This window comes from Chenopodium album, chromosome 12, assembly GCF_948465745.1.
Source record: "Chenopodium album chromosome 12, dcCheAlbu1.1, whole genome shotgun sequence".
NCBI classification, from domain to species: domain Eukaryota; kingdom Viridiplantae; phylum Streptophyta; class Magnoliopsida; order Caryophyllales; family Amaranthaceae; genus Chenopodium; species Chenopodium album.
In genome coordinates, this window is record NC_137845.1 from 8,985,447 (window position 1) to 9,012,345 (window position 26,899).

The window sequence follows — 26,899 nt, forward strand, 5'->3', positions numbered from 1 at the left end:
TATACACATTACAAGCATTCCTCTAGGCTATAATCTAGGAGAGGAATAAGGAAACTAACTCCAACAGAGGAGAGGAATAAGGAAACAAGTACAACAGAATATATTTACATATATATATATATAATAAAAAAAATAGTATAAGTGGGGTTGGTAGCTTTGAAAGACAAATAATAACATACAGAGTATTTCTTAAAGAAAGGTTTTATTTTTAAAGATCTTAAAATGAGGTTAGTGGGAGAGATAAATTATAAAATAAGGGTGGGTACTTTTCAAATATAAGATTGTTGCAATTAATACAAAATGGGCATAAAAAGAAATTGTTGTGATTAATACAAAACCGGTAGAGTAATACGTTAACAAAATTGAAATGTAGAGTATGATAAGTTTGCATACTATAGGAAGTAAATCTTACTCATTACAATACCCTGAAAAAAAAAATTAAAAAAAAAAAAACAGAAATAAATCTAACTCATTACGTAAGGAATATGAGCAAGCTAAGAAATCGAACTATTCCGTAGTATGTAGTGAAGTAAAGCATATTATGCGAAGTATATAATAAGAACCCAATTAAGAATGCTAGTCGACCAAAATTCAAAACTCACATTCTATTAAAAAAAAAAAAAAAACGATCATTATTCATTTCAGCAATTGATTTAGTTTATTTTTATTTTTTTCAGAAAAAAAAGGGGGGAAATTCGCGAGACATGGAGGTGATGGATGAAAAGCTTGTTAATGCCGTAAAAAATGGCAACCTGGTAAGCTTCGTCCAGGAAGAACGACACAATGAAATAGAAAGTGGGAGAAGTGAAGAGTATTTTCTAAGTCAAACCGAAGACAAAGAAAATATCCTTCACTTAGCAATCGTATATGAGCAAAAGGATTTCATAGAAAAAGTTTTAAAGAGCGAGGAGTTATTGCCAAGAGCAGTAACTGATGAGCTGATTAAGCAGCTGGACTATTACGGAAACACACCTCTTCATGATGCGGTAAGGGTGGGCAACATCGAGTTTTTCAAGTTACTCTTTGAATACCAAGAGGAGGCTACGGTGTTGACGCCGGTGAGGATGGCCTTGAGTATGCATAACAGAGACGGCAACACGCCCTTGCACCTTGCGCTTATCAAAGGCAAGAATGAGGTAGCTACATTGTTGGCGAAGCACTGTCCAGACCTCACTCTCGGTATGAAAAACAATGACGGAAACACCCCTTTTCATCGGGAAATTCCCTGTTTCTCATGGTGAGAAACAAAATTTGTTTCTCATGATGGCATTTTCGTAAATAAATCAACAACTTTTTCAATATTGTGGGCTCCACAGTTGAATAAAGTTGAAAAAATTGTTGATTTATTCACAAAAATGCCCCCATGAGAAACGAATTCGTTTCTCACGGTGAGAAACTGGGGCTTCCTCCTTTTCATCTTGCCGCAGAGAAGGGCAACATTGAGTTTTTCAAGTTGCTCTTTGGATACCAAGAGGGGCAGCAGGAGGCTAAGGTGATGACTCCAGTGGGTATCAACGCCAGCTTGAGTATGCTGAACGATGAAGGAAACACACCCTTGCACATTGCGCTTATCAATGGCAAGGATGAGATAGCTTCATTGTTGGCGAAGCACTGTCCAGACCTCGCTCGCACTAGGAAAAACAATGACGGAAACACCCCTCTTCATGTTGCCGCAGAGGTGGGAAACATCGAGTGTTTCAAGCTGCTCCTTGTATATGATCTTAAGCAGGCAGAGGTCAAAAATGGAGATGGTAATACGCTGTTACATGTTGCAGTTCTCAACTCCAGGCATGACATTGCAACATTGTTGATCGAACGATGTCCAGACCTAGTCCGTGTAACCAACAAAATGAAGGAGACTCCTCTTCATCTTGCAATCGAACAATACCGACAAATCATTAGTAAGTTTTCTGTTTTTTTTTTTTTTTTTTGAGAACCATTAGTAAGTTAAATTAGAGAATACTTTTGCAATGATTATAATAAATTGGTAGTCATTATAATCTTTAATCTACACCGTTGACTATTAATGTATTTGACTAATTACTTAATGATTTTAAAAAACTTTTGCAATACAAATAGATTAATAAAATATCTATAATCAACCCACCTAGAGATTTAATTTACACTATAACTGTCAAAGTAATTAAGGGCTCAAAGCTTGAGTCTTCTCATTGATCTCAAATCATATAAGTAGAGTACAAAGTTTCCTAAGATAACATCACAAGATATTCTAATAATTATCTTGAGAGAATAAAGGCTATGATTAAGGAAACTAACTTAAATGATAATAATGAATAATATTCTCCTAATCTTTCCTAACACCCCCCCTCAAGTTGGAGCGGGTGGAGTGAAGACGCCCAACTTGGGAAGAAGTTGTTCAAATTGCGATTTGCCCAATGCCTTGGTGAAGATATCGACCAATTGAACATGAGTAGGAACATAGGAGGGATCAATGAGTCCATCGATGATAGCATCTCGAACAAAGTGACAATCAACTTCAATATGCTTTGTTCGTTCGTGAAACACCGGGTTTTTAGCAATATGCAATGCAGACTGACTATCGCAGAACAATTTAATAGCTTTGGAATGATGAACACCTAAGCTCGAAAGAAGACCCTTCAACCACTTTAACTCACAAGTGATGGCATACATGGAACGATACTCTGCATCTGCCGAACTAGTAGCCACAGTTGGTTGCTTTTTGGTCTTCCAAGAAATAGGTGAGAGGCCTAGAAACACCAGCCATCCTGTCAAAGATCTGCGAGTTAAGGGGCATGCAGCCCAGTCTAAATCACACCAACCCTGCAGAGTTAGTTCACTGTCAGAACGTAACAAAATCCCTTGACCCGGAGTACCTTTTAGATACCTAACAACTCGCAGAGCTGCCTCCCAGTGTTCTTTTCTTGGTTCCTGCATGAACTGAGATAAAATATGAACCGAATAGGCTAAATCTGGCCTAGTGACTGCAAGGTAGATCAACCTGCCAACAAGTCTGCGATAAGATTCAGGATCAGAAAGTACGGGACCACTTGCTAGACCAAGCTTGTGGTTTTGTACCATAGGAAAATCGGCGGGCTTGGAACCTAATAATCTTGCCTCTGAAATAATGTCAAGGGTATATTTTCTCTGACACAAAAACAAACCAGAAGAACTACGGGCAACTTCTATGCCCAAAAAATATTTCAGAGTGCCAAGATCCTTCATATGAAAACAGTCACTGAGATATGCCTTGAATGCCCTTAAAGCAGCGGAATTATTCCCAGAGATAATTAGATCATCAACATACACAAGCACATTAATTTGTGTGCGACAATTAGTGTAAGTAAACAAAGAATAATCTGAGTATGACTGGAAGAAACCATATGCCTTCAAAGCAGAAGTAAGTTTGGCAAACCAGCATCGAGGAGCCTATTTTAGGCCATATAGGGATTTTCTAAGGCGACATACCTTATTAGGATGCGATGACTCAAAACCCGGAGGAAGTTTCATGTAGACTTCCTCTTCAAGATCACCATGGAGGAAAGCATTGTGGACGTCCATTTGATGGAGCTCCCAATTTTTAGAAGCTGCAACAGCGAGAAAGGCACGAACAGTGACCATTTTAGCCACAGAAGCAAATGTTTCGGTGTAGTCGATGCCCTCCTTTTGATGATTGCCAAAGACAACCAATCTGGATTTCAAACGTTCAATACTCCCATCAGAATTATATTTGATCTTGTACACCCATTGACTCCCTAAAGGACGCTTGCCAGAGGGAAGATCTTCCATTGTCCATGTGCCATTTTTTTCAAGAGCCTGAATTTCATTTTGCATTGACTTTCTCCAACCTGCATCCTTCATAGCCTCCTTAAAAGACCTTGACTCTTTGCCAGAAGTAATAGCTGCAATAAAATTTCGGTAATATGGAGAAAAACTGTCACAATTTATATAATGCGCTATAGGATAAGGAGTACCTGAGGGATGCTTTGGAGACGGAGTGTTAGGAGAGTGAGATGGAGATGGACTGTTTGTAATAACTGTATGCGTAACAAAGTCTCGGTGTTTGACATTTGGGAATTTTTGTCTCATACCCCGGCCTAAATCTGCCTGAGCTTGTTGTTCGGTGTTTGAGGACTGCTCTGTTGCAGGAATGAGCTGCTGTGTGGCTCCTGTTTGCTGCTGCAGCACTGCAGAGTGCTCCTTGCTGCCGGAAGTTTGCTGCTGCAGCTCTGCAGTATGCTCCATGCTGCCAGCAGCTTGCTGCCGCAGCTCTGCAGTGTGGTCCGCAACCAGTCCGTGGCCAGCAAGCTCCTGCCGCAGGCTGCTTGCGGACTGGTCTGACTGCGGCTGTCCGTGGGCACCTGCAGCTTGCTCCTGCTGCGTGGGCTGCTCACGCACCTGCTGTTGGGCCTGCGGTACACCACCTTGACCATTTTGAGCTTCCCAAAACCCCATAGTCACATCATCAAAATCATATGGCACATCTACATTTATTGGCACAATATTTTCCGGAATAATATTGGACATTATCGGATCAAGAAAAGGAAAGACATCTTCAAAAAATTTCACATCACGAGATACAAAAAATTTTCTCGAATCAAGATCAAATAAATTCCAGCCTTTCTTCCCAAACGGATACCCAACAAAAACACATTTTCGACTCCGACTTGCAAATTTATCTCCCTTAGCTTGTTGATTGTGAGCAAAGCATAGACACCCGAAGGTCCGAATAGTGGTATAGGAAGGTGTGGTGCCAAATAAAATTTCATAGGGTGATTTGTTATGCAAGATAGAAGAAGGAGTGCGGTTAATTAAATGAGCTGCAGCAAGAACACTCTCACCCCAAAAAAATATAGGCAAATTAGCCTGAAATCTCAACGCCCTTGCTACATTCAAAATATGTTTGTGTTTTCTCTCAACCCGGCCATTTTGTTGTGGAATCCCAACACATGATGTTTGAAATAATATGCCAGTTGCATTAAAGAAATCCCGTAAACAATTAAATTCAGTGCCATTGTCACTTTGAACTATTTTAATTGTTTGTGAAAACTGTCTATCAACCATTGCCACAAAAGACATGAACATACGAAATACTTCCGTTTTATCAACAAGCAAATAAATCCAAACAGCACGAGAGTAATCATCAACTATTGTCAAAAAATAACGAGCACCACAAGATGATGCATGTTTATATGAACCCCACAAATCACAATGTATTTTTTCAAATATTCTAGAGGTTTTATTTTCACTCAAAGAAAAACTATCCCTAGGGTGTTTAGCACGAAAACAAACTTCACATGCTTTATTCAAACTACCCTTACAATTATGAACGGGAGGTAGAAGTTTTACAATTCTTTCCGAAGGATGACCCATTCGCTTGTGCCACAGTTCTAACTCTGTTGAAGACTCAGCAATAGCCACATGTTGCACCGTTGCTCGTCCTTCGAAGTAAAACAGTCCATCCCGCCTAACACTCGTTCCAATCAGCTCCCTCGACTGGTCCTGTATAGCACACATATGAGAGTTAAATTGGACAGTATAATTAGTATCATCGATCAATTGTGATACCGAAATTAAATTGCAACGTAAATCGGGAACAAATAACACATGTTTAAGGACAATATTCGATGACAATTGAACCGAGCCTTCCTTTGTGGCGTTTACAGTTTTGCCATTCGGAAGCCCGACTGGACAATGTGAGATGATTCGAGTATCAAAGAGCCATTTGTCATTACTCGTGACATGCCTAGAAGCACCTGTGTCAACAATCCACAAATCATTGTCGAACTCACCATTCAAACGGTCATCGGGCATAGGGCTAAAGAGGGAGCCAAAAAAGATGACATTAATAGATTGAGGGAAGCATATAGGGACGCGACTGGCACATATGACAAGAATGGTCTAACACCTCTCTTAAGGGCGGCTCAGATTTATAACTTGGATACAATTTCAGCATTTCTTAGTCAATCCCCTGAAGCAACATTTATGGCCGATAAAAAATATGGCAAGACACTCTTTCACCTGTTAATAAATCGTCCTTCATACTCTACTCAGAACATTTTTAAACAAGTTCCAGAGATAAAAAGATTACTTGGCTATAATGATTATGAGGGAAACACGTCATTGCATTTGGCAATTCAAGGTGGACGCTTTGACCATGCAATTTATTTTCTTAATGATATGGATCCTAAAGAGATGAACGATTTTCTAAAAAAGGAGAATGATGCCGGTACAACTCTTTGCGATTTAATAAGATCTGCACAAGAGATTCCTGAAAAGGTAAGTTATTATTCTATTCTTCATTCACAAGTTTATACGAGTACATTTATACTACGTATCACGGAAAGTAGGAACACAATTTATGAATTAAATGGAAGGATTATATTTTATTGACGCGACCCACAACTCAGTTAGAATATGACAATGTATAGAATATACTATGTATAAAGCTAAGCTATGCTGAAATTACAAATTCGTAGTATACACATAATGATAGAGTATAAAACATATTCATGGGTCTCAACCAACAACTATCAGCTTAAGCTTTTGGTTGGGTTATTAGTCCATTAACTAGATGTCAAGATTCAGCGTGACACAAAGGTCATGGGTTCATATCTTATCCATCCTCCACTTTTAAGTGAGAATTATAGAAAGAACATATTACAAAAACGTAAGCTATATAGATAGAGTAAATTAACCATATTGTTAAAATGTAACTCGTGATAATTTTTGAGCATATAATTTAGTAAACAATAATAATTTTTACCCCGCATATAATAGTAAACATTTTTTAGAATCATTATATTTTTGGGCTAACCCGGATTCGGGGATATAGCTAAAATGTTAAAGTAATAATAAGGAGTATATGTGTTCACCCATTATATTTTTGCCTTTTATTTTTAATGATGTGTCCTCTCACCCTCTTTTATATTTGTTGTACTTAATATTATATTATGCCCTTGGTTTTGTTTATTTTAACAAATAACTTTTTAGGAAAATTATTTTCCATGTAAATAATTTTGAAGGAATACACAATTGTAAAAATAATTTTTCCTTTGTCTGTTTTCTTACAAAAAAAATATATAGGAGAAATTTTCTCGAGGTTTTAGAGAGTCATGTAAGATTTAATTTTCTTAGCGCGTCATGTAAGATTATAAATTTTAGTTGTAGCCAATTAAATAAGAGATTATTAATTTCTTTTAGAATTAATTAATTCAAATGTCACGCAAGCAACATTGGCGAATGATATTTTTAAGTTTAAATTAATTAAATATAAAATATATTTTTTTGATACTAGAAATTTTATCAAAATATGTAACAAGTTTTAGCACATAAATACAAAAAAAAATATTTTAAAAATTTCAAACAAATCGTGCATCGAACGGGTAGTCTCTTTTCGATGTGACATGGTCAACGCCGGAAAATAAAAGTCAACGATGACTTTTCAACCAAGGGTAGTCTCTTACAACATTTACCCTTTATAAGGTAGTTTCTTACAACATTTTTTTATTAGGTAGTTTTTCACAAAAAAAAAAAAAAAATGCTTTATAAGGTAGTTTTTCATAAAATATCTCTTTTAATTTTCACTTGGGAAAATTGTTTTCTATCCCTTTAAATTACTCACTAAACTGGAAACCTCAAAATATTTGGGAATTTATCAACAGTACACACCTGGTTTTGACTTTTATCTTTAATACACTTCATTAAACTTTCATTATCAATGGTACACCCAAACTAAACTACCTTTTACTGCTGTAAGCAAAACGTTAATCACACATTAATTGTGATTAGTGGAGCTGGTTCAAAAGGAAGGGAGCTTAAAAAGACTAGAATGCCCCTCCCATTTAATCTTACCAAATTTCCCATCATCCACAAAATAATTGTGGTAAATCAATATGATTTTGGAAAATGAAAGCATGTAGTAGATTAAGCCATTAAGGGTAGCTGGGGTGGATGACTAAAGTGATTAATTAAATTTAGGGGTAGCTGATTAAAAAAAAAAAAAAAGAAGAAGAAGAAGAAGAAGAGATTGAGGAAGATACAGGTCAAGGACGACAAAATCTAATATATATATATATATATATATATATATATATATATATATATATATAAAGAGGAGTTTTTTCCCGGGGTTTTAGAGAGCCACGTATGATTTATTTTTCTTAGCGCCATTAAATAAGAGATTATTAATTTCATTTACAATTAATTAATTCAAATGGCACGCAAGCAAAATTGGCGAATGATATTTTTAAGTTTAAATTAATTAAAATATAAAATATTATCATTTAATGTTAGGAATTTTATCTAAATATTTAACAAATTTTAGTACATAAATACAAAAAAAAAAAAAAATATTTTAAAAAATTCAAACAAACCGTACATCGCACGGGCTTCATCTGGTTGAAGTCCATTTGAGAGTGCATTTCCCGGAAGCCATGCATTGTACAGATGCATTTATTTGATTCCATTCTTTTAATTTCAATTTCTAATTCTTTAAAATAATTTTGAGGATGAATAAGTGCTCTACTTCCCCCTTTGTCGAAATCAAAATCAGAATTTAAACTCCTTCCACTTACTATAAACACCTAATTAAAATCACTAACTCTTGACTGGTCACCTGGAGTATCGATCTTTGCCCATCAAATATTGCAAACAACCCCAGGCCAGCTCCTTGTCATCTATCTGTTTAAAATCAGAAATTAAAGTCCTTTCACAAGATGAAAACCATGAGTTATATGCTTGAACACTTTGAGAAGGAGATGAACAGGGGAGATGGAAATATGGGGGGAAGAAGGTGAACAATTATTCAAGCCTTCAATATTAGGAAGTTAATGAGTGGGAGGAGAAAATTAGTCTAACAATAGTAAGTCAAATTAATCAAAATTTTAATTACTGGACGTTTGATTAACATTTTGCTTACAGCAGTTAATGGTAGATTAGTTTGGCTGTACTATTGATAATGAAAGTTTAATGAAGTGTATCAAAAATAAAAGTCAAAATCAAGAGTGTACTACTGATATATTCCCTCTGTTAAAGAAATCGGACCGTCAATCCTTTATAAACTCTTCTTATTTGTCTTCTAACTTTTCCCGTATATATACTAAACCTCACTTCTAAAATTATTCTTACACCTACTGACCTTACACTATCAAAAATATCTTAAACTATGAGTCTGGGTATTTCATCATATTTCATTGGGTTTAAAGCAAATAAAGTAAGTACCATATAATTATTATATTTGAAGTACATTGAGAAATGAGAATAATTATGATCAAGAGTATTATATTTTGTTTTCTAGTAGAAACAATTTCTTAAATGCACTTCGTTTATTTTGTTGGTTTATGCAATTAGTATGTTAAAAGGTATGAAGTGAGATATACATAAATTAAAAATATATATGCGACTAATTTTAGGACAACCAATTTATAATACATGCATTTATAAGGTAGTACAAGGCATTATAACAAAAACTAAGTATGACTAAGTTGTTGGTTACAAATGTACACTGACTAAGACATACATATATACCTTTTGGTACACAGCTTCTAGAAATTTTGAAAAGACATGCACTAGTGGTGGTGGGCATTCGAAGTGTTTGGGATGTTCCTACATCACAGATTCAAGAATATGCAAACACAATGGGTATTGTAGCAGCTCTCATAACGACAATAACGTTCACAGCAGCATTCACCGTTCCTGGTGGAAATGTCGAAGGTAATAAAGGGTTTCCAGCTCTGATAAGAGAGGCAGCATTTCAAGCCTTTATGATCTCGAACATATTGGCAATGTGCATGTCAATGATGGTCTTATTTTGCTTGCTTTGGGTCATCGCTACAACAGATAAAAGCAAGTCAGTGGTGTTAATGGATTTTAGCCTGTTATTGCTACTATTATCATTATACGCTACTTTGGTCGCTTTCATGACGGGAGTGTATGCTACAACCATCCACACCAAACCCTGGATTGCCATCATCACTTTAGTTCTGTGCTCTTTGTTGATACTGCTCATGCACAAAAAACTTGTCATGGATTTAATGGTTCCTGCTGTCAAATTAGGATATACTACATGGTATGGTTCGAGCAATTGCAAATTGTGGAAATTAAAGCTCTATGATTTGAACTGCATGCAACCCGGCCTCTTCGACCAGTGTTTAAATTGGATTAGATGATTGATTAATGATGTTGACCATCCATCTTGGCAGTTGGCTTAACTTCTTTCTCAAAATTTCATCAGCAAGTAACATCATCGGTTGCATTTCCTACCAAAAATAAAAGATATTGTAATTTTTTAATGTCATTTAATTCTTTACATACTAAAATGTTATAAAAATGTTATGGAAAATATCAAGTCTACTTTGTTAATTTATATATCAATGATTTCCTCTGTTTTCCATTAATCTTTATCTTCCTACTTATTGTAGTATTGGAAATCTAGAATCTGCGAGAGTTTAGATAAAAGTAGATCATTCTTTAATTTTGAAAGGAAATATTGTATGGGAAGATACCGATATCAACCAATTTACAGGTTGCATGGGTCTAAGTTAAATATTATAATAATTATATCGGCATTTATGACGGTAGAGATAACGGCTGGTCACCAAGCAGCACGTGGCATTGACCAACTAACACTTGACATAAAAGTGGTGCCACCTGGCAGTTGAGGTGAGTTTATCTTAATTAAAAGGTAGCATTTATTACTTTTTCTCTCTCTTCATATCATTTCTTCTTTCTTTTAAACACTTTCTGACTTTGTCATCGGAGTGGTTATCCCCGGCTCGGCTTTGCTTCAATTTGCTCTGCTCTGCTAAAATCTGCTCTACTCTATTCTGCTGACTCCTGCTCTACTCTTCCCAGAAACTCAAAAGAATAAGGCCAAGGGTCTGTTCTCATAGACTGAACTCAGCTGAACTGAATTGAACTAAACTGAATATTTTATAAGAGAAGGGAATTAGAAGCTGAAATGAACTGAATTGAAAATAAATGTATGAGAACAACCCCTAACTATCACAACCCTAACCACCGAAGCTACTTTAACCACACACCAACCTTAATTAACTTGTAAACACCACTTAAAAATTTAAAAAAGCATGAACACACCTTAAAAATTTGATTAGTTAAGTGGCATAACTTAAAAAAACTAGAGAGTGAGGGATAGCTCAAGTAGTCAAGTGGTTAGAGCTTTCCTCCCGATTTCAGGAGTTCTTATGATCGATTATCACCCCGCCCTTGTGGCTCTTTACAAAAAAAAAAAAAAAAAAAAAAAAAGGCTATTTTACCAAATGCCACTGAGTACTTACAAAATTCACCAAATGCCATCAAAGTTTTCATAATTCACCAAATGCCACTGACAAACAATACAATGACACCTCATGCCACTAAAAGCATATGGACGTTAGTTTTCTATTAATGCAATTCTTATTTCACCAAATGCCATTACTTTGGAAAACTATTTCACCAAATGCCATTACTTTTTAAAATTAATACACAATAATTATTTATTTTAATGAATAAAAATAATACTTTTTTTCGATTTTCGTGACGAATATTGTTCGGGTAAGGTTTTGGGGGTCATTTTGACCCTTTATGGGTACAAATTAAACTCGAAATTGGAAAAAAAAACGTAAATATCCCGTTTCGCATTTTTTTCTGAAAACAAAATTACGATATCAACATACAAAATGGGGCATATATGTTATTTTTTAGTCAATTTCAAGCTCAATTTGTTCCCATAAAGAATCAAAATGACCCCCAAAACCTTACCCGATCAATTTTGATGGTTAAAAAATAACGACACGCTAATCGAAATATTTTTCAAACACACAAAACGGAGCATTTGCGTTATTTTTTTTGTCAATTCTGAGCTTAATTTGTATGCATAAAGGGTCAAAATGAACCCAAAACCTTACCCGATCAATTGATGGTTAACAAATAACAATACGCTAATCGAAATATTTTTCAACACACAAAACGGAGCATTTACGCTATTTTTTTTATCAATTCCGAGTTTAATTTGTAACTATAAAAGGTCAAAATGACCCCCAAAACTATACCCGATCAATTTTTGCCACGAAAATGAAGGAAAAAAAATTATTTTTATTAATTAAAATGAACCAATCATAATATAACACGTGTCAAGATTTAATCTTAATGACTAACTCTAACATTTGGTGAATTTTTTATAGCTCGATGACATTTGATAAATTTTGAAAATCTTATGGCATTTGGTGAATTTTTTAACTACTCAGTGTCCTTCGGTGAAATAGTTGGAAAAAAAAACTTAAAAAAAAAAAAAAAAAAAAAAAAGAGTACATAAAATCCGGACACTCCCAATTCCCGCGATCTTTAATCTGAAACTGAAAAGCTTAAAGTCCACCACGCCACCACCATATCGTGTGTTCCCATAATTTTTCTTTTTTCATTCAAAAGTTTTCCCCCATTTTCTCTCTCCTCCATTCGCAATCTACAAATCATCACTTCACCCCTTTGTCTTCTGAGATTTCTCACTCTTCAAACAGTTTAACCCTAATTCTCTCAAATTTGTTCTTCAAATACTCCAATTTCCCCCCTTTTATAATCGATTTGATCACGCAATTGGTTTCTCGATTAAGTTAGGGTTTCGAATGTTGTAATTGAAGCGAAAAAATATATGGCAAGAGTTCTCGATAATTGGGAACGCCTTGTTCGAGCTACTCTCCGGCGAGAGCAGCTTCGGACTGCCGCTCCTACTCATGAGCGCCACCCTAGCGGCCTCGCTGGAGCTGTTCCACCTTCGCTCGGTCGTGCTTCCCATATTGATGCTATTTTGCAGGCTGCTGACGAGATTCAGGATGAGGATCCTAATGTTGCTCGCATTTGTATGTTTTTCTTTCTCATTTCTTGTCAATTAATGGTATTTTATGATTGCGAATTCGTGTTTTTATGATTTTGGATGCTTTTGCTTGATATAGAGTGTAGTTGTTGGAAATTAATGATATTAAGTGATTAACAATTGCTTAGAAGTAGAAAAAATTGTGGTATATTTTCAAAAATCTTCTTGTTGGTACTTTTTTTGAGCAAAACTTGAATAGAAGTTATAATTAAGACCTGCAAAGTGTTGGATATCAAGCACAACGTTTTCGGTGATTACATGAGCCGGCCTATGTGACTCTGTGAGAACGAGTGAGCTGGTGGCTTAGTGTGGACTTTATGATTTGATGCTTTACTGAGTTACAAACATGATGTTGTATGATTACGAGAAAAGGTGGAAAGGAATGGAGAGGCAAAAATATTGATTAGACATCCTATACTTGGGAGCATTGTAGCTAATATGTACAATACTTAGATTTGCTTGAAAGCATGGTATGTTAAGAATGGGCTGTTTTACCACTCTCAATCCTTATAAAGCTACTAAAGCTTTTTATACTTTACACTCATGGTGCTGTCACTTACCTAAATGGTATCACTTTTGAGTCTTTTACCTTGACGAGAGTCATTACCTTATCCCTCATCTTGACGGTTGACGCTAGCACCTAGTGGCCTAGTGGGTGGTATCCGGGAAAGGTTTGATGATTCTGTACTGCATAAGGCTCAAGCATTCACTTGATGTGAGCTGTTATGATTACCAGCCTCCTTAACCTTTGTGCTAATAAGTGTTGTGATTGGTATTTCTAGCTGAAAAACCAAATGATTTCTCCATGTCCATGAAAATATTGTTAGTGACGGATTCCTTCTTTGAGAGGTCTCAACATTTTGTTTCCCTTCAAATGACGTGGTAGGAGTGTCAAATAGGTGTGAAATTAGTGGACTCAAAATCCATATGCCTTAGAAGAGTCAGAACATACAATAACATTGTGGATGATTCTCCTTTACAAGTTACAACCTTGCTTGTCATTTTTGTTCCCTTATCATATTCTTTTCATTAGCCTTACTCCAAAGTAGATCTTTATATTCCAATCAAGTTCTTAAGGACCAAATCACCTCCAATCAAAGAAATGTCTATTGTTTGCTCTTTCCAATATAAACCACTTCGTTTGTAGTTGTCCCAACAAAGATAAAGAGCACAACCCAACCTCTGGAGTTAACCCAAAAAGCCTGAAATAACAGCCATCTCACTGTGAAGGAAGACATGAAGATCATATCTAGCACCTCTATGGCAGTTGATGTCTTGTTGAGATCAAAATTCTGCTAATTCTGCTTTAGCAAAAATTTGTTAATTACCAGGGCATAGGCTATGTTCGGTTCAACTTATTAAGTTGATATCAATTTATTTCAGAAATAATTGGATCAAATCTTGTCTTTTTATTTGTTTTATTTATCATTGAATATCTTCATTTTCGTAATTCAAAAAATTATGAAGTTTCATATATGAATCTAATGACATCTCATTTGCGAATTTTGTTATTTTTTTAATTTTTTTTTTAATCTTACGGATTAGTGTACAGATTAAGTCAAAGTTTGGTCAAATGTGGAAATCAGATCATACCAAATCAGAAAACTTTAGATGAGATCATGTGAACTAAACATAGCCTAACTACCTAAATCCTCCACATTTTTTCTTATTAGCCACGCATATAATTATATGTACTTTGAATTTATACAGGGCATCATTTCTGTGCTCATAGTGAGCTTTCTATTAGGATGTTTATGTCATAATTGAAGAGCGCAATTCTTAGTCTCCACCTCTACAGTACATAACATACATCATGGTTAAAGAGCCCCACTCGCCTTTGAATGTGCAAATTATTGTAGTTTTCCCCTTGAAGTCACCCTCTTGCGCTTGCTAATAATGGTAAATAGATTAATAGCATGAAATGTACTATTTTGTTGATCTAATCATTGAATTTGGGAAGCTACTGCACTTGTTTGATCAGTTCTTCCCGTTTTCATTTCACTGTGTTGTTTAAACTGCTTCCCTTACATTTCGAAGCAAGAAAAGTTTTACGTAGGAATTGATGTAAGGGGAAACATGCAAAACTATACTCATATTTTTTAAACCGGTCAATAAATAGTAACTGTGTTGTTGCTGTATAATGCCTAGACAGCTGCACCATTAGCTCAGTGCTGTCATGGGTCTTTTGCATATGATGTTGAATGACATTGAATTTCCCATTGATGTAACTCTGTTCCTTTTTCTTTTACTAGCTACTACTGCTTTAATGTATGTATTATTAGCATGGTCTTGTGGCATAAGTTTGATGCAAAATCAGCAATGTCTGGTCTACAATCTATATTGCCTGCTGATGTTTTAATGTAAATACCTTTGTACTGTCTTCTAGTGTGTGAGCAGGCATATTCTATGGCACAGAATCTGGATCCTAATAGTGAAGGCAGAGGTGTCCTTCAGTTCAAGACTGGTTTGATTGCTGTCATTAAGGTATTACATCAATTGTATGTAATTAGATTAATTCCTACCTAATTTATCTTTGAAGCTAGTGCCTAGGGGTGCTAATATGGTTTATTATTTAGAGGCAATTTTTTTTTCTCTCCAATGTGCAAGTATTCCTCTAGATTTCGTCCTTGATTATTGTTTGAATATTTGTAAATTGCTTGTTTATGTAGCAAAAACTTGCCAAAAGGGATGGAGCTCAAATAGATCGTAACCGTGATGTTGAACGCCTATGGGAATTTTATCACCAATACAAGAGAAGACACAGAGTGGATGATATTCAACGTGAAGAACAAAATTGGCGAGAATCTGGGGTCTTTAGTACCAATTTTGGAGAGTAAGTGGATTTTCTACTCTGATTTGTAATGTTTTATATTGCTAATCGAGTAATCGCTTCTTGGCCTATTGGGATTTTTACTCTGATGTGGTTCATAGACTGCTTGTATATTACTTTTTTTTTCTGCTTTTTGTGTTTGATCCTGTATGGTGCATTATCTATCTCTTCATAAATTTATATGGAGAGAGTTGATTTTGGATTGCAGCTTTTTGTATGGCTTATTCACTAGCTATAACCATGTTAATTAAAAATACTATCTTGTTGCTAAATTCTCATAAACTTAGGATGGAAAAACCTAAGATATATTGTTAGTCAAAGTTACTATCTTATTGTTTAACCTAAAAAACCACTAGGATGGAACCTAAAATGTCTTCTCTTCTATTAATTTTTTGATTTCCTTTTTTTTTTTGTGCATATCATGCCTCTTTGTGTTGACTTTTTCCTTTGCATCTAAGTTTGATCACATTAGAAGTTCTCTTTGAATTTTGTAATAAATTCTTCACTTAGTTAACGAAGTTAATGTTAACACCTTACCAGTATTTTGAGTTTCTAATAGCATAATTGTTGTCTAAAGTACTCTGAATGGCTGTTGTGCAGCCTCAGATGTGAGTATTTGATTAATATTGGTTCCAAAAGGCTTTTCATGGGAAAATTTTATACTGCAGATATAGGGATATGCTTACAAGTGTCCTATCTTATGATATTGAGAGTTGTATAGAATTACTTTCCTTCTTTTATGAATGTTTATTCTAGATCTTATCCATTTTCTTAATGTCCATAGTCATTTCGTCTGTTAGGTATCTGACTATCTGTTACAAATACTTAAGCTGAAAGTAAATTTCCACAAATCATTGGCTAATGGTTTGGATAGCTACCTAAATTGCTAATCCCGTCTCCAAATGGTGAAAGTGTTTTAATATTAACTATCACTAAAACAGGCTATACTGACATAATTGATGGACACATGTCTGACCTCTTATGAATATTTTTCCCACCTTAACTATTGTTGACATCATCCTTTTTTTTCCCTCTTTTTTTATTTTTTTTATCCTAAGTTCCAAACTACTAAATATTTCTTTCAAAAAATTTAATGAGATTATGACTACACATTTTTTGAATAAAGAATAACAACTACTATTTTAATTAAATAAATAGTTATTTAATTCGTGCAATGTGCTGGACTAACCAAGTTTGGCTTAATTGTGTATCTGTTCCGAAACTAGGTAGCATTGATCTGGTTTCTGATTTTCCAATGCTTCATGCACATCCGTGTGTTCTATAGTCATGAAAACCAGTATCTGTAACATCTTTACAAGCTAACGAGTTTCTCACTTCTGCACTAGCTAGTTATGGATTTGATAATTCTTTTTCTTTATATCTTATGTAGAATTTTATTTTATCAGTTTGATGAGAAACTACATTTATATATTCTGTTCTTTCAGATTGGTGGAAATGAGGAAAGTTTTCGCTACATTGAGGGCTCTTGTTGAAGTGATGAAGGAATTAGCAAAGGATGCGGCTCCTGAAGTGGGAAGATTAATCTTTGAGGAAGTATGGTTTAATTATGGACTGTTCCAGATTTTTGAGTATTTGTATAAACTATAACTCTCGTCATATATTATTGCTTCATTGCTTGCACTTCCTCTGCAGTATTTACAAATTGAACCAATGAATATAGCTTGTATCAATCACCAAAAAAAGAAGATAGCTTTTAGTAGAAAATATAATGCACCAAATGAAGATTTATACTTCCTCTGTTTTAATTACTTGCAACGCTTTGCCTTTAGCACTTATTTCATTACTTTGGCTACCATTTATGCCACCCTGATGCACCTTCTATCAGAAATCTTCTGTTATTTTATGGTGGGTACTGATTTGTGGATTTAGATAAATGTGAGTAGTTAATCTGAAGTGCAGTTATGTAGTGAATTTTTGAAATTATATGATTGCTAGCTCTAAGTTATATTGGGTTTTGTGTAGGGATTTGTATTCAGTTTAATGGTGACTATATAATTTTGATTGACCATTTTTATGTTCAAATGGAGGTAAGTTAATCATGCTCCTCTAGAGGTTCATATCATCTTATAAAATCATAAAACTTAAAGGACTTTGAGCATGAGTGAATCAAGAAATCTATTATCTCCATTGACCATTGTGTTTTAATTTTGAATTGATTGTGCTCCATCAAATAGTCAAAGAGGGTGCTCTTCTTTGCTTTGACGATATCTTGGAAGGGTTAGATAATATGTATACTCACTCTTAGAGAAGCAGAGCTGTTGGGATCAATACTTTCTGTACTTGTAGTCATTTTTAACCTTGTCTGCCAGTCAAAATCAATGACCTTACATGTTTTTGCGTTGTACAAATGGCAAGTAATTTTTTTTTGTTGCTATTCCAAGTCTCTATTTCGTGGTTTATCGTTATGCTTTTATTCGTCTCTGTGAACCGTGTGTGAATAAACAGAAACAAATGTCTCTTTTCCTTCTTTTCTCAGTTTGACATTATGTATGATTGTATGTAGATTTAGTTCATGATTATTTCTTACCTGAAAACTTAAGTTTTACTTGCCTTGAGCCGATACTTATCTACGTAATTTATATCTCATATGTCTTTGGATGGGTCCATTGCAGCTAAGGAGAATAGAAAAGTCTGATGCTACATTATCTGGCGAGCTCACACCATACAACATTATTCCTTTGGAAGCTCCTTCCTTGACTAATGCCATTGGAGCTTTCCCAGAGGTAAGACTTCTAGTCTTGTTTCTATTTTTCTGCCTCTTGTTAAATATTGTCTACTTGCTGAAAAGATGAGGTCAATGGTTCTAACGTGGACAATAAATATGTTTTCGATTACATTTTATACATGGATGTAAAATGTAAAACCATCTTGTTATTTTCATGTTCATAAATTATTTTCCAAGAGCTTCTATATTGTACTGATTAAAAATATATGTAGAAAGAAAATTTGCAAAAAATATTGGAGGGAAGTAGTACAGGTTTTTTCTTACGTATTGTGCCGTGCTTGTGTCTCCCTGCTTTTATCTTTATCTATTTTCATCTAGTAGTACAGCCTTATGCTATGATTTTGTTACATGTTTTTGTTGCTCTTTTGTCTGTTTAGAAAGTTATTTTATTTTTCTGTCATCAAGGTTTAAGGTTTTGTCAATTCTTGCAGATTTCCTGTTATGACATTCCGTACCCAATAATATGTTTCCCTATTCTTTTGTCTCTGATGTTTGTTAAGCCTTTGGTTATCTTTCTGGTTTGTTTGGTTGAATTTTTCATCTGTACTAGTGTTTTGCGGAAGTTATTATGACTGAGTCTGACTATTGCATGCTTTAATCAGGTTAGAGGTGCTGTATTTGCTGTAAGGTATATTGAAAGTTTCCCAAGACTACCTGCTGCTTTTGAGATTCCTGGCCATCGGGATGTGGACATGTTCGATCTTTTGGAATATGCCTTTGGTTTCCAGGTTTCTTCTGATTTTTTTTTTTTTTTTTTTTTTTTTTTTTTTTTTTTTTTTTTTTTTTTTTGAATCAGTGTTTTTGGTCACAGTACTCCTTTGAGTTTAACTACAATGCGAAATGCTTAATATCCTTGTATTATTTGTTGTTCGTTAATTAGTATGAGGTTACCCCCTTCTGTCCCTCTGCCACGTGCCCACGTATTTACTGTTTCAAACAGTCCGTTCCTCCATTGTTCTCCCCTTAACATGATTATAGTTTCCTTTTTCATCATGTCTTTACTCTATAGCTCTTTTGAGCATTCATTTTTTTCAATGTGCAACATTCCAATATTGCTTTAGTTTGTTTATTGTTTAGTAAAACTATATAGAGAATAGGATACATAAAATGAGAAGAGGTAGAAGATTGAAGAAAGACATGTGAAGGATTCACTACTCTTGATACCACTTGTGAAGGATTCACTAATCTCCCTCACTATCTAACAAGCAAGAGCAGAAATATGAAGCATAGACAGTAAAGCAAGAACAAATAAAAAAAAAGGTTGAAAGGTTGAACCTTGATTGATAGTTGGTAACTTCAGGCAACCACTCTCCAAAGTATCTCATGGATACTACTCTCAATTACAATAGTCTAATTTCATGGCTTTCTCTCCAAGACAAACATTTTCCAGGCTACTGCCACTTCATTAGTTTAGTCTTCTACTACTGTTGCTGCTAGTATTGCCGTTCCACTACTTGGTGTTGCTCTTCCTCTCTTTCAGAACATGCAGGCTTTAATTAGCTTTGCCCTCATGTGCCAACGGTGCTTGGGTGTTTGCTGCTTTCCCCCCTTCTCTGATAGCGTACTCTGATTGGCAGTTTAGGCTTGAGTAGGGGGCCGTTAGTTTGGTCCATTACAAGATATTGGTGATCAAAGGGGTTATGAAGTGACTACTGACCACCATGGAATGGACGTCAAAGCCCTTTTTTTTAATCGTAATTAGATCTTAGGTTAAATCTGAAGGTTGGCTTGAAGTTTTGAGAAAGTAACTGAAAGAATACGGTGGATAAAAGGATATACATTTTTAACACCTGAGGGTTTCAAGTGATTATTTATCCTTAAAGTTTTAAAATATGGCATACTTGGGAAATCTGCTTTTTTGATTGTTTTGGTTTAACAAGGTTTACCTATTGTGTTAATTCAAATTATGTTGGGGTTGCGAATATGCCTTTTATTCTTCTTAGTTCAAGAGTTATTTTGAAGGTTTGAGGTTAGTCGATTGTGGTAAACATGTTATTGGGTGACACGTAAAGAATTTAGTATTTGTTTTGGATTTGCATCATGGACTAAATGACTAATTAATGGAACAGTTTGTCATAGTTTTCTTGAGAGATACTTGTAGTTTAAAGAAGTAACATTTTGCTGGAATGCTGATGGATGTTCTGTTCTGCCTTTATATTTAAAACTGCACTTTTGTATTTTAAGCTTGTATCTTTATAAAGAAAAGTCTTGAGTGTTGCGATTATATACTCCAATGTATGAGTTAAATTACAACGTGATTTGTGCCTATTTTCTATTCTTTGTTTTGGTGATTGTACTTATGCATTTGTTGCGCTGAAATTTCTCTTTTGCAGAGGGACAACATAAGAAATCAACGTGAAAATGTAATCCTTTTAGTTGCAAATGCACAATCTCATCTTGGGCTTCCAGATGAGCGTGATCCTGTGAGTATCTTTGTTTGTTTGGAGTATGCTATGTTTGAACTTTCAAATTTTCTTTATTTCTTTTACTACCTCCGTTTCATATTATTTGCAATGATTAGACTTTTTTCCTCTCTACTTTATGTCAAATCGTTGCAAATTATATATATATATATATATATATATATATATATATATATATATATATATATATATATATATATATATATATATATATATATATATATATATATATATATATATATATACTTCCTCCATTTTTTAATACTTGCAACACACTTTTTTTCACGGTATTTAAGAAAAGTGGGTCTCATATGATTTAAAACACTTAAAAATGGAGGAGAGAGATTGTTGAGAGTATAATTTAGTGGGTCATGAGATTATAATAAGGGTGATAGTATAACTTTTGACATAAAATACTTTCCAATTATAGTGTGTTGCAACTATTATGACATTTGTATTTTAGAGAAGTGTTGCAACTATAAAGAAACGGAGGAAGTATATATATAGGGGAGGGATCCGGTGAGAATAGGCCCATATGTGAGAATTCATATTTATATGAGAACTGATTGAAAATTTTTAACATGTGAGTAAAAATTTAGAACATACGAGTTAAAATTTAGAACATGTGACTCAAATCTAAATTTAAAACATATGAATAATAATTTAAAACATATGTGTGAGTAATAATCTAGAACATCTGATTAAAGAATTAGAACAAGTGATTAAAAATTTATAAAATTTGCTTTATGAAATTTAGAATATATGAGTAAAATTTAGAACATTTGATTTAAGATTATGAACACGTGAATAAAAATTTAGAACAACTAATATAGAATATACAAAATGTGAGTAAAAAAATTTAGAACATACGAGTAAAAAATAGAACACACGCTTTACAATCTGGAACATATAATTAAAAATCTTAAAACATACATTTTAAAATTTAGAACATATAAGTTAAAATTTTGGAATAAGTTATTTAAAATTTGTTACATCAAACTTAATTAATTTATGGTTTAGAACATGTGAGTACTAATTTAGAACATTTGATTTAATTTAGATCACCTAAGGAAAAGTTTAGAACATCAGATTTAAAATTTAAAACATACGGGTAAAAATTTAAAACATAAAGAGTGTTCTCACATAAGAAAAATTCTCACATATAGGAGTTCTCACAAGAGCCGTTCTGTATATGTATATGTATATGTATTTTGGCGTTTTATTTGTGCTTGTATTCATCTGGTGGGGGAGGGAGTGGTTTTGGTTCTTGCTGCTGCCTTTTAAGAGTATAAGTGGTTGAAAGGTAATGAAGAAGAGTAGAAGTATAATTAATGATAAGATGTAAATGTGATGAACATTAATTATAATTGTGCTTACGTATTGTACGAACGGACGGAATGATGAGGGGATGAAAATCTAATTTGGAATTTCAAGATAACTTGCTTTAAGCCTTCCAAGCGCGCATAAAACCATAACAACCCAAGAATTAAGAGCCTAAATGCATGAATGGCTAGTTAGGTTCTCTCACGTAACATGTCTTTCAATACCCAAACAAACTAGTTAAACATGTAACTTATAACCTAATTCGGTCATACGAGAATGAATGAACTAACGAAAATGCCACCTTTCAATTGACAAATATGATAATAAATAAGCACATGCATTTTATGAGGCCTTTACTAATACTTGCTTTAAGCACACATTCTAAGGGTCAATAATTTACTTAATTTGTCTCCTAATTTCCTTGATCCCTACCTTTATAAAAGTTCAACCAAGCGCTTATGATTAGTGTTATGCCAATTACATCCTAAAAAATGTCTATTTACATATCTACCTTCATTATGCATGCGAATTGAATCACATTTGTGGCTTTTTTCTTTCTTTTTTTTTTTTTTTAAACCGTAAAAATGTTCATTTATGCATGTGCATTGAATTGCATGTTTGGCATTTTTCCTTTTTTTTAACCGCTTGTGTGGCATAGTTTTTTGGTTTGTTATTTATTTATTTTTTTTCATTTTCCTCCCTACCTTTTAAAAAATTTGAGATAACTCTTATAAATAGTATTTTGAAAATTATACCCTTTAAAATGCTTATTTACTTATTTTCCCTCATTAATGTTAGTTGACTCTTTTATTGAACTCTTAAGAATAGTGTGCTGATATTTATACCTCTAAAATTTTTTGTTTACATAGTTTTCCTAATTGTTGTTACCAAATGTTGTGACATAAAACCTAATGGAAAGAGCCACATTAGTTAATCCAAAATCATTCCTTGCTGCTTTTACCTAGCTTATAAAGTACTCTATAATGAGATGATCAACTAATAGCCTAACATTAAACTTTAATCTAAGAGTGACAAAGAATATATAATCCAACAAGCATGTGAGTGATTATTGGTTGAACTTTGAAATCATTTTAATTTGTATAGAATGAGAAAGAGTATTGACTGAAGCATAGGATCTTTAAATCATCAAGATTTCTCTTTGCTTGTCAACATTCATGATTTCTATCTATGTTCCTCAAACTCTTCATTTTATCTCATTTAGCATAAACAGTCTCTTGATTCTCTGACTTGGTTAGGACATTTGGACACTTTATTTTATTTTTGTTTAAAATTGTGCAAGTTGCTCATAAAAATAGCCAGGATGGACACGGATGTGGGTAACCGAGTGTGAGTAACATAGCTTAAATTAATTTTCTAAATCTTTATCACAGAAATTGCATACTCTTGCTGTAGGGAAATTATAAATGTATAGCTCTTTCGCCACCTTTGAACAACATGGTTTAATATTGTGAAATACTATATCTTGGATTGAAACTATGAATTTTCCAAAATCAAATTGAATTGCTTTTGTTGAAGCTTTCCTACAAAGCTTTGATTAAAAAATTATGAAGCTTGTTTCATTTTATTTTTGTAATTACCTATAAATTGGTTATATGTACTCCCTTTGTACTCGTAAGTACCGTCTCATTTTTTTGGTATAGTGGTGTTAAAAAAACTTCGACTAACTTCTACTTCAATACCATCTTTGACAATTCCGTTTTCTTACCTTACCTGTTTCTTTCCCCGCTATGAAACCTTATCACTAACTTTATCTATCTTTTCTTGCACCTACCCACATTTGAACATGCGGATCCCTCCCACCCTGCCATTGATTTTATTAAAGCAATTTTTCGTATTATAACAATACAAATTATAATTTTTTTTTTATTAATCTCATTAAAAAAGATATAAATAATTTTAAAAAGCCGTATTCGTGTTCAAAATTAGGACGATGGTCTCTTATCAAAAAATTTAAGAATCGTCTTATCGGGCATTCAGATTCATACCTTTCATTAATACTTGTGCCCTTGTCCTGTAAAATAGATGGCTGACTACTCCCACGTTTGTAATGGCAGCGAAGGTGTTTTGTATTATATGTTTTCTTCACATTTGCTTTATAAAAATATTTATTGTTTAATAATGCCTTGATCACTTTTAATGTTGCAATTGTGTATGTTGAGTGTGAATATTGTTGTGGACTTGTGGTAGGTTGTTTGATTTTTAGCTTTGCGTGCTTACATTTTCTTGAGGCGTTTTATTGAGAGGCTATTTTCTTTTTTGTGTTGCTTGCTGATTTTTTTCCTTTCCCCACTTATGGGATTATGGCTTTGATTGATTGATTGCTGATTTTTTTTCTTTTCCCTGTGCAGAAAATAGATGAGAAAGCTGTGTATGAAGTTTACCAGAAAGTGCTGGACAATTATTTCAAATGGTGCAAGTATTTGCGGATACGGATTGCATGGAATAGGTTGCGCAACCTGCTGCAATTATGAGACCTTGTTTGCTTTTCCTTTGTATTTCATGGGCCATTGGGTGCAGCTATCCTTTTTTCATCTAATGACATTATCTCTTTCTTTTTTCTTTTCTTGGTTTCTCTTTCAGTTCTGATGCAATTACTCGGGAGAGAAAGCTTATTTTAGTTTCCTTGTACTTTCTAATTTGGGGGGAGGCTGCCAATGTTCGTTTTCTTCCTGAATGCATATGCTACATTTTCCACAATGTAAGCTTCCACCCTTGAGTTTTTTCTTTGCCTTATTGATTGTTGCAACTATTCTTCCCACTCTGTTATTCTTGAAGTTTGTAGATTGATATATTTACTTGGTGTCTGCAGATGGCAAAGGAGTTAGATTCAATATTAGACCATGGTGAAGCATATATTGCTGATAGCTGTAAATTGGAAAATGGTTCAGTCAACTTTTTAGAGAAAGTTATAAAACCCATATATGATATAATAGTCCAGGTCAGTTATTCCTATTTTGGGCAACATTTAATTTTATTTTTTAAAAACAAAAAATATATAAACCCCACTTACAAGTTACAACTCTCTTACTTTCTTGTAAAAACCTCATTACTATACACTCTCCTCAGTATTACACATACCTACTCTTTAAACTCTCTCTCCTACTCTCCTTGGTCTCTGTTGCGACAGTTTGTGTAATTCTATCATTTAGGAATGGAGGTAATATTTACTAGTTGAAACATCCTATTTTGTTTTTCTTAGTTTTGAAAATAATTGGCTTCTCCACCCTTACTGCCATTTTTTTCTGTAGTCAAGGGGTGATAAATCTGTTAGTATAAACATGTGTTCTTGTTGTTTATCAAATTGTCAAATATAGCTGAATGAGCCTGACAATATTAATTAATCAGCTCTGTTAGACTGGGACTAGGTTCCACAATGACCCAGAGCTATTTCAAATTTGTATCCAAAGCATTAATTTTGTATGGTAATATAAAACCTGAATATATTGATTGGGCAGGAAGCTGAAAGAAATAACAATGGAAGAGCAGCACATTCAAAATGGAGAAATTATGACGATTTTAATGAATATTTCTGGTTTGTTATATCCTTAATTAAGCTTTTGTCATCTGTGATGCTGCAACCACTGACATTGTTATAATTTAGTATCCCTCTTTCTTTCTTAGGTCGCCAACATGCTTTGAGTTAGGATGGCCAATGAAGGGGGATTCAGCATTTTTGAGAAAACCGAATAAATGGAAAAGGGTTAGTATGATATTTATATATTTGCAATATGTATAATTATTTGTATCTGAAACTTTTATAATATATTGTAAATTTGAAGTGTTATTAGCTGTATATAATTCTATATGATATTGGATTTAAGTGCTCAAATTAGTTTTCTTTCGTCACATGAATGGTGCTTAAATTCAATTAAATCCTGTCCCGGTATGATTTTGACCAAATGTTCATTTACCCGTGCTTCATAGCTTGCTGAAGCCTGGAGGAGAAATCCAGTCCTTTTATTGTTAATTTTTGTTTAATTATAAATCTATTGTTATGATGAAAACAGAACTACTGCAGAAGAGTCCTTTTATAGGAAAATATTGAGAAACTTGTTACAAATTTGCCCTGTTCTGTTGTAATTCCCCCAATAAATAAGTTTCTAATCTCCAGCTGCTTTATTCCATATAGGATGTCAGTAACTTCCTCAATCCCACATTGAATCATGTGCAAAAACTACCTGTAAATTCCAAGCATTCTGTTCCCACCAAATTTTCTTCTTCTTCTTCTTTAAAGTCCTTATGAAAGATCTCACCATAAGAGGAACTTTTGCCTTCCGGATAAAGTTTAGTATCATAAAGGATGGATGAATTGGGGGTCTTGTGGTCAAGGGAAAAATGATATTACAGTATAATACTCTTGTCGAACCCGAACCTCTTGTGGCATATCTCCTAAAACGTCCTTATTCTAGCCTTCCAATATTTATTTGGATATTTTCTTCTGCATGGACGTTAGCTTTTGTGGTATAGTCTTACATAAGAGAGATTATGGGGGGCAAAGAAGCATTGGCAGCGAGATCGGATGGTTTCTTTACCTGACAAGCTATGTTACTCGGACTTGGTACGGGCGTCGGATATGGTTACGTATCTGAGTGTTGGGCTTGGCAAATTGTCCTTATTTTTGACATGGTATGGGGGCACAGAACAAATAAAGAAAGTTAATAAAAAATGATGTTTTTTCCCAAAAAAATAAAAAACAAATGAAAATGAAA

General features: G+C 34.0%; 2 protein-coding genes across 2 annotated transcripts in view; both read left to right on the top strand.

Moving 5' to 3' along the window:
• The first annotated feature begins 5,964 nt into the window (after positions 1 to 5,964).
• On the top strand, positions 5,965 to 10,256 carry LOC145570799 (protein ACCELERATED CELL DEATH 6-like). Its single transcript, XM_081629937.1, has 2 exons — positions 5,965 to 6,258; positions 9,522 to 10,256. Exons 1-2 carry the CDS (start codon positions 5,965 to 5,967, stop codon positions 10,146 to 10,148), a joined length of 921 nt encoding a protein of 306 aa, XP_081486063.1. The 3' UTR covers positions 10,149 to 10,256.
• A 2,113-nt stretch (positions 10,257 to 12,369) lies between these two features.
• Positions 12,370 to 26,899, top strand: part of LOC145570247 (callose synthase 10-like) — a 45,737-nt gene continuing 31,207 nt past the window's right edge. The window contains exons 1-12 of the mRNA XM_081629285.1: positions 12,370 to 12,833; positions 15,234 to 15,331; positions 15,517 to 15,680; positions 17,123 to 17,231; positions 18,311 to 18,421; positions 19,026 to 19,151; positions 20,757 to 20,846; positions 24,539 to 24,636; positions 24,771 to 24,888; positions 25,000 to 25,128; positions 25,646 to 25,722; positions 25,812 to 25,890. Of these exons, the coding sequence (XP_081485411.1) occupies positions 12,626 to 12,833; positions 15,234 to 15,331; positions 15,517 to 15,680; positions 17,123 to 17,231; positions 18,311 to 18,421; positions 19,026 to 19,151; positions 20,757 to 20,846; positions 24,539 to 24,636; positions 24,771 to 24,888; positions 25,000 to 25,128; positions 25,646 to 25,722; positions 25,812 to 25,890 (1,407 nt within the window). The 5' untranslated portion in view covers positions 12,370 to 12,625. The remainder of the gene's footprint in view (positions 12,834 to 15,233; positions 15,332 to 15,516; positions 15,681 to 17,122; positions 17,232 to 18,310; positions 18,422 to 19,025; positions 19,152 to 20,756; positions 20,847 to 24,538; positions 24,637 to 24,770; positions 24,889 to 24,999; positions 25,129 to 25,645; positions 25,723 to 25,811; positions 25,891 to 26,899) is intronic.